General features: G+C 33.8%; 1 protein-coding gene and 1 non-coding gene across 3 annotated transcripts in view; both read left to right on the top strand.

Annotated features, from left to right (window-relative positions):
* DHX36 (DEAH-box helicase 36) overlaps positions 1-14,963 on the top strand; it is a 37,496-nt gene that overhangs the window by 15,240 nt on the left and 7,293 nt on the right. For both annotated transcript variants that reach the window (XR_004989143.2, XM_036444880.2), the window contains exons 10-20: positions 2,682-2,822; positions 3,096-3,198; positions 3,989-4,076; positions 6,996-7,051; positions 8,958-9,022; positions 9,805-9,948; positions 10,461-10,578; positions 11,207-11,305; positions 12,522-12,695; positions 12,842-12,928; positions 13,827-13,910. Coding sequence is in view for 1 of the 2 variants with exons in the window: in XM_036444880.2 (XP_036300773.1) it covers positions 2,682-2,822; positions 3,096-3,198; positions 3,989-4,076; positions 6,996-7,051; positions 8,958-9,022; positions 9,805-9,948; positions 10,461-10,578; positions 11,207-11,305; positions 12,522-12,695; positions 12,842-12,928; positions 13,827-13,910 (1,159 nt within the window). In the remaining variant the exon portion in view is untranslated. The remainder of the gene's footprint in view (positions 1-2,681; positions 2,823-3,095; positions 3,199-3,988; positions 4,077-6,995; positions 7,052-8,957; positions 9,023-9,804; positions 9,949-10,460; positions 10,579-11,206; positions 11,306-12,521; positions 12,696-12,841; positions 12,929-13,826; positions 13,911-14,963) is intronic.
* Positions 5,343-5,475, top strand: LOC118725146. The gene has a single exon (XR_004989886.1). It is a non-coding gene; the product is annotated as a small Cajal body-specific RNA 4 (non-coding RNA).

Genomic DNA, 14,963 nt, shown 5'->3' with positions numbered 1-14,963 from the left:
TTTTACAGCTCTATCCTATTTTCTATATCTAGTTCAATAAAAGGCAGCAGCCTAGCCTTCACTCAACACAGTTTTAATTTATCAAGGAGTTATATAACTAGGATAAGTTAACTGCTTTACTTGTTTAGTAACCAAATTGCTCTTAAGTGATCCTGTATTCCTCCCATACCCACCCCAGCACAAACCCTGAGAGCTTTTGCCTTGATCATACATGTCTTCTCATTTTTGTTTCTTCTACCTAAGATCCATATTATCTCTCCTGTGCTAACATAATAGTTCCTCTTTTGGCACCATGATCTTCACTCTCAGAATTGCTTTCATTTTCTAGCATGCCAGCCATTGGCCTTTCATTCATGACTTTGTGCTTGTTATATGTTATTTCCTCCTTTTAGACTTGATTTGCCACCTTCTCCATTCTTTCTCCTATAAACTGTTGATTATGTAAAACTGAATTCCAGCTTCAGCCATCTCTGATCCCCTCATAGAATGAGTTGTTTTCTAATCCAGGCTCCTGTAGCACTTTTATCATGTCCCTTAAAACACTTATCACCATGTAAAGTGCCTCTTTATATTTGCCTTTTACAATAGATTTCAAAGGTTCAAGGTCAAGGATTTTGTCCTCTTCATCTCTGTAACTAATGCATAGCACAGTGCCTGACCTCTAGTAAACATCTGAATAAGTATAGGGACAGATGTAGAAACACTTGTGATGAGGTTTTTCAAGATTCCACAGCTTAAGTGAGAAAATGAATAGTGGGAAAGTAACAAGTAAGATCCTACTGTCTATTTATATGGAGAAAAGGCAGCAGAATTTTATAGGCATTTAACAGAAATTTTTTTAAACTTTATGTCTTACACTGTGCCTTAGCGTTCTGAGAATAAAACAAGGCAAGATTTGGTAGAAACTTCACAGCGTATATTGAGGCAGGGAGATGTGTACACAGTTAATATGAGGAGTGATTAACCTTTTGTGAGAAAGTAGTGTGTCGGGAATGAGATTATATGTAGCAGAGGTAGGCGAGGTAAGTCAGAAAAGCAGTTAAATTCAGAGTAAGAAAGAGGGAAGTGTGTATGTCAGTAAGGGTAGAACATATTAAAAGTGAGATATATATGCTCTGGTTTTATCATGTCCATAAATTTTTATGCCTTTCCTCAATTCCACTTTCCACTATGTTCTTCCTACCACAGGATATTTATCAATTGTTTTCTAAGAGAATAAAAGTCAACGCTTGACAATAATGATGAAAAATAGTTTCAGGGATCAGTAATCTAAAATTACATAAGGATGGATTGCTTTCTTAAGCTGTCTAGAAGGCAGGTTATATGCAAGGAACTGTAGTTAAGAGGTCTCTTGAAGCAAAAGGATAGTATCTATTTGTAAAAGAGCTACACTTACAGGGAAGAAGGAGGGAAGAAAGTAGGGTGAGATGGAGGGTTGTGATTGGGCCCTTGGGGTGGGGGTTGAAGGTTACCTCTGTTGTTCGAATTGCTGGGAAGGGAACCAACTGTGGGTCCATCCTGCTGACTAGCACTAATCTCTGTCTCAGGTTGCCCTACTTCAAGTTGGTGCCTCTATATGTATGGAAGACTTAGGGGGATCCTGGGTCACAGGTACTGAATAGGGAAGGGGATTAACACTTTCGGGGTGTCAGGCACTGTGCTTTATCACTTTTTTGCTTTTATTATGCCAATACTGTTAACAAAGTATTAATCTCTTAAAATAAGGAAACTGGGAACCTGAAAGTTACACCTTGTTTAAAGTCATACAGCTAGTCAATGTCAGAGCGAGGACATCATTCCCATAATCTGTCTGATTCACAAAGCCAATGCTCCCCACCTCCCATTCTGTCTAGAAGCTGTTCCCTACATGAACTCTGAGAAGATTTGGGGTTAAAAGTTTAGTTCATTTTTCTTTGTCTTTCTCCACCTTCATGCTCTCAGAACCCACATACAGTAAATAGTTGGGGTTCTGGGGTAAACCTGCCCTGCTATAGCAGTCACTGCAGCACGGTGGAGTCAGCATAATCCTGAACAGACAAGATTTGAATGCTGATTCTGGCTCTGCCATTAGCTAAGTCTGTGGGCCTGAGCAGGATAAATACTTCTCAGGCACGTGTCTATACGTTTATAGATGCAATATCTGAATCTCCTGGGGCACTAATTAAAATTCCTGGGTTAACTAACCCCAACCAACCAGACTTTAACTAAAATCCAAGGTATAGGATTTCAGAATTTACAATTTATACACTCTCTAGGGAATTCTTATGTGTACTCAGGTTTGGAAACCTCTATTTAAAATAGGAGTCTTCTAATAAGCAACATTAACTGTTAGTAATGTATTGTTACTAGTGTTAGTAATGTTAGTAGTATTTTGGACTTAATGTTAAATTTTTTTTTTTTAGCGCAAACTTAAAATTGAAGGTGAAAGTTACTCTGATTTTAATTGCTTAAAATGACCTAGAGGTGTATGTACTTTGATAGAGAAAAATGATTTTCATCTAAAATGTCAGGTTTTATCTTAATGAATACTTGCAACTAAATGGATATTTAGTGTTCATTAGAGATTATAGTGAAATTACTTTTTAAAAACCTTTTTTTTTAATCCTAAATATAAGCTGAATATTAGCTACACCCAGAGAGTTTTTAAAAATTGAAGCTACTTAAGAATGTTTTTGTTTTAGATATGTTCCAGAACAAAAAGAACACAGATCCCAGTTTAAGAGGGGTTTCATGCAAGGGCATGTAAATAGACAAGAGAAAGAAGAAAAAGAAGCAATTTATAAAGAACGCTGGCCAGATTATGTAAGGGAACTGCGGAAAAGGTAAGTTTATTCTGTTTGGAAGTCAGAGCATAGTGACTGAATTGACTAAAACAAAAAGCAGGAATTATCTTCTTGAATTTATACGTATTTAAGAAGATATTTATTATCTCATTTTCCACCTGAATACTATGTTGTAAACACTGTTATTTCCCCAGTAACTCTCTTCTATCATTTCCTCATTTGAAGGTTGAGTTAATTTTTAGATTTTATAGTAAGTTAAACCTCAGGAAACTATATAAAGTATTTCATGATTTTTTTATTTAACTTTGATAGGTATTCTGGAAGTACTGTAGATGTTTTAGAAATGATGGATGATGATAAAGTTGATCTGAATTTGATTGCTGCTCTTATTCGCTACATTGTTTTGGAAGAAGAGGTTAGTTTTGTTTTCCTCAAGTGACTTAATTTTTTTTTTTTTTTTTCAGATCAAGGCCATACAAAAAATAAATTTCTTAAATGCTTTTTTTTTTTTAAGAGATTCATTTGCGAGAGAGTAACATTGATTTGTTATTCTACCCATTTATGCATTCATTGGTTGACTCTTATGTGCCCTGAGTGGGTATTAAACTTGCTATCTTGATGCATTGGGATAACTCACCAACCAATTGGGCTAGCTGGCCACGACCTTGTAAATACTTTTTAAAAATAGCTATGGATGCCCTATCCTGTTTGGCTCAGTGGATAGAGCGTCAGCCTGTGGACTGAAGGGTCCTGGGTATGATTCTGTGTTTAATCCCTGTCAAGGGCACATGCCCAAGTTGCAGACTCGATCCCCAGTAGGAGGTGTGCAGGAGGCAGCTGATCAATGATTTTCTTTCGTTGTTGTTTCTCTCTCTCTTTTTCTCTCCCTCTCTGAAATCAATAAAATATATTTAAAAATAAATAAATAAAAATAACTTACAGAAGAAATTGCTTTTGACACCAGGAATGAGAATCTCAAAATGCTAAATGATTTAGATATTTGACCAATTTGAAGAAAAGACTGAAGAAATGAAAAATCTGGTTTATAAGTTCTATTTTTAAAAAGTGAGCTTGTATTCATTATTTATAATCAGTAACCAAAATTATCCTTAGGCAGTATAATTTTAACAAAGGCTAAAGTGCACAGATTTTTTTGTGTATTTTGTTATGGGATCATTTGTAATGATTATTTCGCTTCCATACAGGATGGTGCAATATTGGTCTTTCTACCAGGCTGGGACAATATCAGTACTTTACATGATCTCTTGATGTCACAAGTGATGTTTAAATCAGGTATTACTAAAATGTATTTTATTCCAATTCCAAGAGTGGTACTTGAATCATATGTAGATTGGTTTTTGAATTATTTCGTGTTTGTTTGGTTGTTTTTTTCTGAAATTGTAGGTGAAGATGGTAGGTATTTAGTGAAGTTCTTTGTGTGCTATTATAAAGAACATTTCACTTCTCCTAAATTTGCCTAATAAAATTGAGCCCGTAAAGAGCAAATGTTGGCATGTGAGTATGTAATCCCTTAGTCCACTGATTCTCATCTCTGACTGTACAACAGTCAGCATGGTACTTACTTAGACTTCAGTTACCTGAACCCTTACCCCAAATCTAAGAAAGTGACCTGAAGTTTTAAAACTTTCTGAGATGATTTGATTCTTTAACAATATAATTTTAAGAGATATCACCTCTTGTCTTCGAGAAATGCAGGGGAACATTTTTCTCCTATAAAATTCAGTTGCAGCATCTTCAGATGTCATTTTTTAACTTAAATCAGTAAAATACAAAGCAAATTCTATTTAATGTATAATTCTGTATATAACTTTTAACTTTACTCTTTTGAAGTACTTTTGACACATTTTATAATGCTAAAAAATATTTGGTCTAATTGTATTGTCTAAAGTAGTAAAAGGTATATTTTTTATTCTTTGTTAAATCCTATTATGGTAGTGTCCTCAAAGTATTCTTTTTTTTTTTTTTTTTTTTTTTTTTAATATATTTTATTGATTTTTTACAGAGAGGAAGGGAGAGACAGAGAGCCAGAAACGTCGATGAGAGAGAAACATCGACCAGCTGCCTCCTGCATACCATACCCCCTACCGGGTGCCCACAACCAAAGTACATGCCCTTGACCGGAATCAAACCTGGGACTTTTCAGTCTGCAGACTGACGCTCTACCGCTGAGTCAGACCGGTTTCGGCTCAAAGTATTCTTTATATTTAAAAATATGTACTCTTCTCAAGTTAAAAAAATACTTTTAACTGATTACTATGATTTTTCTATGATGAGATACCACTTTTTCTTTTAAGTGATAACATTTCTTTATAGAAGATTAGGCATGATTAAACTGTACGCTGTATTTTTTTTAAAAACAATGGGAATTTGGGGGGAGAGGTGTTGAGTTTTCCAACTTTGGCCTCTTTTTCCCCCATAAACACTATGATCAACTTTTAGTTTTAGAAAATGCAGGGAAGATACATACCCAATATTACATATTGTTTCTGTGGGAATGGGGAAAGTGTGTGATATGCTAGATTATTATAATTGACTTTATCTGGAGGACTAAGAAGGCTGAGTCTGATGAAGCAAGACTCTGCTGATACAATCCTCCTAAAAAAAAAAAAGGGTTGTAGAGAGCAGCCTTTATTGGAGAATATAATAGGGCTGACTGTACTACCCAACATTCTACGCCAGCTTTACAGGAAACTGTCTTTGGTATAATTTCTCACATATCAGTTGGGAAGAACTGGGAATGCTTATTCAGTATTGAATTGGAGTTTTCACCTCTTGGGTAGGTTTTGCTGAGCCGAGAGGTAGGTATGTGGACTGGAGTTTCATTTAAGCTACCTGCTAAGGTTTATTTTAATGTCATTTTGATAGAAATTATAGGGGATCCTTATTCTGAAAGTGATTAAACATATCTGGGGAATAAAAATATTTTGTATAGCCGAAACCGGTTTGGCTCAATGGATAGAGCGTTGGCTTGGGGACTGAAAGGTCCCGGGTTCGATTCCGGTCAAGGGCATGTACCTTGGTTGCGGGCATATCCCCAGTAGGGGGTGTGCAAGAGGCAGCTGATCGATGACTCTCTCTCATCGATGTTTCTAACTATCTCTCTCCCTTCCTTTCTGTACAAAATCAATAAAATATATTAAAAAAAAATATTTTGTTTAATGATTTTCATGGTTGGGATTTAATTTTGTATTCTCTGTTTAACCTGATCTTAAAAAAAATAAAAAAATAAAAAAAAAATAATTGACTTTATTAACTTTCTAATTTAAATTAATCCTCAAGAATGGAGGTATTAATTTATATTTTCACCACCAGCTCAATTTCTTGTGATAAGAATGAGAATGTTGATAAACATTTGATAAATTGAATTTCATGATTTACTTTTCAATCAGTATGGAGCACGATCAATTTCTTCCCTTTTACAGTGGCTAACAGTGTATAACTGATTATTAAGACTAAAATTTTAAAATATGATTTGAGAAAAAAATATTTGTTAAACTTTTAAAAGACTTCCTTTAAAAGAAATTGATCTTGTGGTGAAAGTATAAATTAATACCTCCATTCTTGAGAATTAACTTAAATTAGAAAGTTAATAAAGCCTGAATCTTCATGTTACCATTTCATTTGATTCTTTCTGACCTGAGTTTTCAAAAAAAAAAAAAAAAAAAAGGAAGTTATGTTTGAAGGCTTGTTTCAATTTGAGTGAAGTATTTTTGGTTTGAATTTTGATTGAATTAATGAAATTTATTTCATGTCACCAAAGTAATTTTAGAGCATTTTTTTTAGCAAACCATTTGCTTGACAGCATCTTATTACTTTTTAAGTTCAGAAGGGTCACAGACAATCTCTCTTTCGAACAATACCAGTTCTTTTCTGGTAGAAATATAGCTATTTTGATTCATTGGGGCACTGTTGCTAGAGATTTAAATCATTTTTCATTATTTTATTTTTTTTTAACAACAGCTAAATGTTAAAGATTCCTTTGTTTCCTTAGCAGTCACCCTCCTTCCCCTCACTATACTGCAACAAACTTTCTATTAGCTGATAATCATGAATGAGCTTGAGCTATTTTATTTTGTAATTTAAAACAAAGTAATGTAATTTCTTAAAATTATGTTCCATATATATCCGAGGAAGCTTTTCTGCAACTATTAATATTTAAAAAGAAAAATTAATTTTCTTTTTAATTTTCAGACAGATTTCTTATTATACCTTTACATTCACTGATGCCTACAGTTAACCAGACACAGGTATGTTAAATTTATTCACTGTTTTTTCAAACTGAGGCAATTTTAAAGCACTGCTTATTGTGCGTTTTGTTTTATATTTTTTAAGCATATTTTTAAACAGTAATCCATATAGAAATACTTCTTTGGGAATCTTTGCAAATGAGGCTTCAAGAGATAATTTTACAAAAACTGAATTAGAGACTGTAATCCACAAATTAAATTAGTTATGTCAAATTACTAAAGACTGGTTTCACCAATAAAGCTTGGCTTTTATGAATAAAAGGAAAAAGGTATGTGAGTATCACTAAATATAAATCAACCTAGAAATTAAGAAATTAAATATCTTGATATTTGAAAAAAATTTTAATATATTTTATTGATTATTATTATTTTTTTTAATAAAGAGGAAGAGAGAGGGATAGAGAGTTAGAAACATCAATGAGAAAGAAACATCAATCAGCTGCCTCCTGCACACTCCCCACTGGGTATGTGCCTGCAACCAAGGTAATGTCCTTGACCGGAATTGAACCTGGGACTCTTGAATCTGCAGGCCAACGCTCTAAACTAGGGGTGTCGAACTCAATCAGAGAAGGGGCCAAAATCTAAAATCCAGCCTAAATTGCGGGCCGAATGGTTTACTGAACAGTCATAAACTGTCATTGTGATGGAAACGCAGTGGAGTGCAGTGATGACAGCGCGGTGCGGGCCACATTGCAAGGCCTGGCGGGACGGATTTGGCCCGCGGGCCTTGTGTTTGACACATGTGCTCTAAACACTGAGCCACACAGGTTAGGGTGATATTTGAAATTTTGATTTAACAGTATTAGTATATTTATTTGTAGGTGCGAGATTTCCTGTTTTGTCAATAATGTATTATTTTGGCTTTGAATATTTTGGCTTAGTCAGATTCAGAGATTTCTCTAGTTAGAATGAGCTCTGCATTCTCAAAGGCAAGATAATTTTCTGGATTGCAGTGTTTGCAGGCCCTGATGGATCCCTTCTAGTTTTTCAACTCTCTCTAAGAAAATATAAAGACTTTTTTTTTTTTTTTTAACTGAGACTCTTAATATCCTTTCTACTGGTACCAGTCCTGAGTAAGGCTAAGCCAGCTGAATTAGTTATAGAGTGCTGCTAGATAAAGAAGAGAAGAGGAAAGAGAGAGAACTTTTGATTCCAAGAATTATATAGCAGAGTATTCAGTGTGGAGGCACTTCCATCTCTGACACGCTAGCAGTCAATTTTTACTCCTTTGCTAGAGACTATGTGACTAGCCTTGGAAATAGCATTTTCTCTATTACCACTTTCATACATGTGGGGATAAGTTTATGCATTTTTTTTGCTTTATAGCCAAGTGGTACTTGGCTGCATGTCTTTTCATCAACTTGGTAGCTTTGTCGATGCTGCATTGTTGGTAGGATTCAGCATTTGAAGAGGATTTTATTTTAATCCAATCTAATCTCAGAAGCTAGTTTACAAAGGTACACCAGCTAACGTTTATTCTGATGAGTTGGGCATCTGCTTGGTTATTTATTGTCATTACCCATATATAACCCAAGAATAATTCTTAATTCTTATCCTTAAACTAAATTTTTCTCTCTCCCTTAAAAGCTTGACTACACAATATGATGTTTAACCAGTTTTTGTTTTAAAAAAATTATATAAATTACTGTATTTCATTTAAAATCTTGTTTGTGATAAGATTTTGACATCTGTGGGAGATTTAATTTGTTATACCTAAAGGGAGTTTTATGGAATTGAAAATGATGCATAGCTTATAAATACAACTATAAATATCAGATTCATACATTTGTCCACAGATAAACACAGTGCTAAAAATGAATAGTATCTGAAGTAATTTTTCTAATTACAAGAGTGATGTATTAGAAATTCGTGTACTTTTGGGGGTTTGATGTATTTTTTCTTACAGGTGTTTAAAAGAACTCCTCCTGGTGTTCGGAAAATAGTAATTGCTACCAACATTGCAGAGACTAGGTAAATATTGTTTTAAATATCAACTACTGGTGATTATATTAGCTTTAAGCCCCATAAATTATTTACATACCTTAACCTTTTTTCTCTTTGTACTCTCTTAAAAATAAATGTTTTAATTTAGTCATGGTAGTGGCATAGGTTTGTTTAGTTTTTGTTGTTTTAACCTATACTAATTTTTTAGCCTTCTTCAGAAACAGCGTTGTAAGTGTTGTATGGGTGTGTTGTTTTTTCAAAGCCTTCCTAAAAACCATGGAGCTGATGTCAGTTTTGTTTCATTTGCCTTTTGTTGGTTGGGGATGGAATTGTTTGGTAATTTGGCAGTTAGTTACAGCCTTTAAAATGGATGTATTGTCTTGAAGGTACTAATATACTGGTATGGCACTGAAGGTTCTGTGTATCAGAAAGCTGATACTAAACCATGGCACTGGGAAGGGGTGGGGGACACAAAAGCTAGAACTAAAGACATCAGGCAAGCTATGAAGTGTGGCTGTGGGCAAGCAAGACTCTCACATGGGATCTGCAGAACTGGCAGGACACTGCCTTTGCAGTGGCTGAGGATGTCTACAATGAGTGTTAGCAATATATTTTGCTATATAACCTTTTTGTTTTTAATCACTGCTTGATCCCGTAACATCGGTAAATGTGGGAAGAGTGCTGAAAATCCTGAACTGCTAAAATCAATGTGATCCAGTAGAACTGTTCTAAAGTCTCTGTCTGTAGACCTGATGTAGATTAATGTGCTTTTTATGTGCTAATATTTTATATATCTGTTTTCCTAACAGCATTACGATAGATGATGTAGTTTATGTGATAGATGGAGGAAAAATAAAGGAAACACACTTTGACACACAGAACAACATCAGTACTATGTCTGCTGAGTGGGTTAGTAAAGCTAATGCCAAGCAAAGGAAAGGTCGAGCTGGAAGGTAAGGTGGGACTTGTCTGAAGCCTTTAAAAACAAAAATGTTATGTAGCAAAATATGTTGCTAACACTTAAAAATATTTATTTGGACAGTTACTTTTTATGTATTTTAAAACACTATAGCACATTTTTAAATGGAAATGTTTTAATTATAATTTCTTTGCAGTTCTTTAATTTTTCTACCTCTTATTCTCAATACAGTTAATTAAAATTAATGTTCTTTATTATACAATATTACATATAATTTGGTTGACACTTTACAGGGCAAATAGCGATATTGAAATATTCTAATTAATTTCCTTTCAACGTGCACTACTGTAATCCCTGTACAGGGACACTAGTATATGATAAGTAAAAGTGAAATAATAATTAGTTATAGTGTGGTTTGTAAGAAATAGATAATTGGCTACTACATTTCCTGCCTATTCTTTTCTCTGGAGTTCTAAAATGTCACTGATAAATGATTCCTACCTGACACTCTTTCCCACCTTTTTTTGTTTTGCTTTGTTTTTGAAGAGTTCAGCCTGGTCATTGCTATCATCTGTATAACGGTCTTAGAGCAAGCCTTCTAGATGACTATCAACTGCCAGAAATCTTGAGAACTCCTTTGGAAGAACTTTGTTTACAGATAAAGGTAAATTAGGTGGGGGGTTAAAAAGCTAAATGGGATTGGGGTTCTAGTTTTTACCATGCTTTTGTTTCCTGTGTGTTAGTAAACTATGTTTATAAACTCCCTTCAAATGCTTATTTAAAAGTTTTTCGTCCTTTACTGCTCTGGAGCCAAAGAACCTGTGTTGGAATCCCACCACCCCTCTGACAAGCCAGTGTTGTTACATTGGACAAATTACTTAAATTCACATAAAACTCTTAATGGCACATAGTTAAGTGTTCAGTAAATATTAGCTACTGTTGCTCCATTCTTAAGATTTTTATTTCTTTATAAACTACTTACCCTTTTTTCGAGTATTTTATATATTTTCATAAGGTTAACTTTATTTTGAAAACTTGTTAATTGGTAATCAACTTGTTAGTTGAGATTTTAACCAACTACTTTTCTCATTAATAAGAATTGGTGGTTGATAGAAAGTAGCATATCAGCCTTAAAGCATGTTTTTATGGAATCACAATTGTAATTTTAACTTTTAACTTGAAAATAATGTTTATGTTTGATACTCTACTTGAATAAGTGACACAGGCGGGACTACTAGTAAACTGTTATGTCAATATATGATACATGTTTAATTATATTTGTCTTTCCCCAGATCTTAAGGCTAGGTGGAATTGCTCATTTTCTGAGTAGGTTAATGGACCCACCATCAAATGAAGCAGTGTCACTCTCCATAAAACACCTGATGGAACTGGTAAACTTGATTTTTCTTTTTAATTGTAATTTAGATGTAGAGTGTTAGAGCATGTAAGCCAGCTAATTGTGTATTTACTCTCATTACTGCAGAGGAGACTGGTGAATGTGCAATGCCAATTTTATACACTAGTTAACTATTCACCTGAGTGTCTGAAATATGAATTGGAAAGTTAAAAATGATATCTTTATGATATTTTATAATACTGGCTCTTTTCCACACAATTGTTTTCATTGTAGGATTGATTTAAAATTCCATATAATTTTGAAATCTTTGAATTCTTGGTCTTCTTTTGTATTTTCTGAAATTTATTTGTTTTATTCTACTCTTTCTGATTACTGTAGTGTGTTTAGAGCTTTTGTCAAATCTAAGAAACTTATAGTATGGACATTTTATTAAGGCAACTCTTGTATTTTTGAAGAAATACTAGCAGGTGGATTTTCTTCAGAATATCATGTTTCTCTACCTGTCATTTTATTCTTACCGATTTTTCCCCTTCGTATTTTTTTTTTTTTAATGAAGTCAGTATTTTGAGAAACTAAGTTTCAGTCTCTTAGTCAAGTGACTGTTTAGTTGGTAGCCATCTGTGCAGGATCATGTTGAGAAGCACAGAACTAGCTGTGAAGGTAGTGCCTACAGCGATGAGAAAGGGACTGTTAGTGCCCAGAATGGAGAGAACCAAGTTAGAGCTGTGCTGTCATATTAGAACATTGCAATAGCTTTTAATGTGAGTAATAAGTTGTTTAAGTGAAAAAACATTATATATTATCTAACCATCTTTGTTGGAATGTAGGTTAGATTTTTAGTGAGGTTACTGGCATTTTAGGAAGTAGTACGGTTTTACTAGTGGCCCCTTTCCCCTTCAAGCTTTTATCTAATAGAAGACAGCTGGAGAACTGGGTGGTGCTTAGAATCATCTTATTAGGGGAGAGATGGACAGCCAAGGCAGCAACACTTAAAGCCTGAGGGTGACATCCCCTCTCGCAACTGAATTTAAGAGCCGATCTTAATGTAATCAGTTGCAGACAACAGAATCTTGAAAAGGCGAGCAAATGCTTGTCAGCAGTGGGGTCTGGAGCCCACGTTTTTAAAATCTTGACTGTGAATTACAGCATTCCCATGTAAGAGGGGCCTCTTTTTTTCTAAGCAAACTAAAATTAGGTTTGAATGTGATGCTTTAGCATATCTGTTTTAAATGTAAACCCTTACTTTACAGAATGCTTTGGATAAACAAGAAGAATTGACCCCTCTTGGAGTCCACTTAGCACGATTACCAGTTGAGCCACACATTGGAAAAATGATTCTTTTCGGGGCTCTGTTCTGTTGCTTAGACCCAGTCCTCACCATTGCTGCTAGTCTCAGCTTCAAGGATCCCTTTGTCATCCCATTGGTAAGAAAGATACAACAGAAAGGCTAAGCATTTTTATGCAAACGTGATAGTTGTTGCTTCGGTACAGTTTCTCACTTGTTTTTTATTAGTATGCTCTATTACGTACTGTCAAGCCATTTAAATTGCCTTCCTCTGTATTTTTAAAGGGGAAAGAAAAGGTTGCAGATGCAAGAAGAAAGGAATTGGCAAAGGATTCTAAAAGTGACCACCTGACAGTTGTGAATGCATTTGAGGTAATAAATAAATAAATAACTTGTATCAGTTTATTCAAGAGAAAAGCTGATAATAGAATAGAACCATATTTAACTTTTAAATCTGTATTATCATAGGTATTAGGAATAAATTGCTAAGTGAGAATGTTTAAAATTAGGTGAACATTTGAAAAAAATTTAACTTTATTTATCAGTGTATGTTCTTGTTTTGATCACAATTGAACAAGTGAATAATTTATTTTAAAAGTTTATTTGATATTCATTTGTATCTAATTGACATTTATGACAGGTCTCTCTCTGATCATTAATAAATTAAACCTGTGTTCCTATTTAACATTTTGATAGAGTATCTTAATCATGTACATTATTCAGAATATAGACATTTTCTGCTCCCAGATGCCAGGCTTAGCTGAAGATAAACATTTACCACTCATCTTTTCAAAAATTTAAGTTATGTGGTATATAGAGACAGCAACTTCTAGAGTCAGTTTTATACTGCATAGCATGGGATTTTTATTTTTTATTTTTTGCCTTTGAGCTCATAACTTCCCTTTTTCTCTAGCTAAGAAATAAATTTTATATTTGTGAAATTGAAAAATATTTGATAGCATTGAAGTTTGTAGAACACTGCTCATTTTGTTAACTTCATTATGTGCAGTATGATCCCAGTTTATATGAAATGCACAATGTATTACTATATAACTAACTTGTAGAAAGGTTGGGAAATTCCGTGGTGGTTCTCTCTTAACATTTAGGATCATGGGAAAGTTTTTGTTTTTCTTTAGTTTTATAAATTTCAAAATTTGACCTTTTTATAGAGAGAACATCAATAGAAAATTATTACCAAAATAAAGACAGACAAGTAGGCAGTCTTTGCTTTGGGAAATGATATAGTTTATTTTGTTTCTTTACATCATAGGGCTGGGAAGAAGCTAGACGACGTGGTTTCAGATATGAAAAGGACTATTGCTGGGAATATTTTCTGTCTTCAAACACATTGCAGGTAATGACGAATGTTTTGAAGTGATTCTCATTTATGTTAGAGAATATATGAATGCATTTTGTACAGTTAGATTGGTAGCAAAAGGTTAATTGTGTGAATTTGTCTTATGAAATCGAGTCATTATACAAAATCTTTATTAAAGCAAATGCAACAAAACAATAAACATGTATAATATAATTAATTATATGATGTTTAAGGAAAGCTACAAGAATCTAAAGTATAGCAAGAAAACACAGTAAGGCTCGGTTACTGTTTCTGTACATATCCTCTAGTTGACATTTTGATGGTTCAGTCTGAAAATTTTCACTAATACTCCTAAAACCTATTTTTAATATCAAATAGAGTACTCTTTAACTTTTAGATAGATATCTTTATCTTTAACTGATTTAGTGTAGTGAGAAAACACTGGGCAGTAGGCATTTGTAAAACAGAAGAAAGTTAACAATACATAGGGCAGATGCTTTGTAAGGGAAAAGTGATCTCAAAACAGTAAGAATAGCAATGTCCTCACCTTTCCCCATCAGGAATACACTTCAGCTGTATGAACCCTGGACTAGACATTGAACATTTCTATAAGTTGGTAAAAGAATCAGGAATCTAGCATATTTAATCAAAACTGCCAAGGCATCAACAAAATGAAAAGAAAGATCATGGCTAAAGCCTTACTTACAACTGTTTCCTGTGGGACAGTTTAAGAATATGCATTCAATAAAACAAAAATAAGAAAGGAAACCAATAGAATAAAAAGACTGCCAGGCTAAGAAGAAAAAATAAAGTCCAAAAGAATTACAATAAACAAAATATACATCCCTTTAAAGCAAATTATTGCCATAGAAGAAAGTCTTGAAATAATCACAGTTTATAAATGCAGCTGCAAAAGGAAAACATTAAAGTAATAAGTAAAAATCTTACAGACAGGAAGGCAGGACTAATCCGTCGTGAAAATAATAGATGTCTAAACATAGAAAATTCAAGTGTAATTAAGTATATATTTGAGAAATGTGAAAGAACATTTTCCTGGGGGGGAAAAGAAAAGAAACGAACCACATGTAT

The sequence above is a fragment of the Pipistrellus kuhlii genome, unplaced genomic scaffold (genome assembly GCF_014108245.1).
Source record: "Pipistrellus kuhlii isolate mPipKuh1 unplaced genomic scaffold, mPipKuh1.p scaffold_m20_p_2, whole genome shotgun sequence".
NCBI classification, from domain to species: domain Eukaryota; kingdom Metazoa; phylum Chordata; class Mammalia; order Chiroptera; family Vespertilionidae; genus Pipistrellus; species Pipistrellus kuhlii.
The sequence above is the reverse complement of the archived record's forward strand: the minus strand, read 5'-3'. Positions and strand labels throughout refer to the sequence as shown.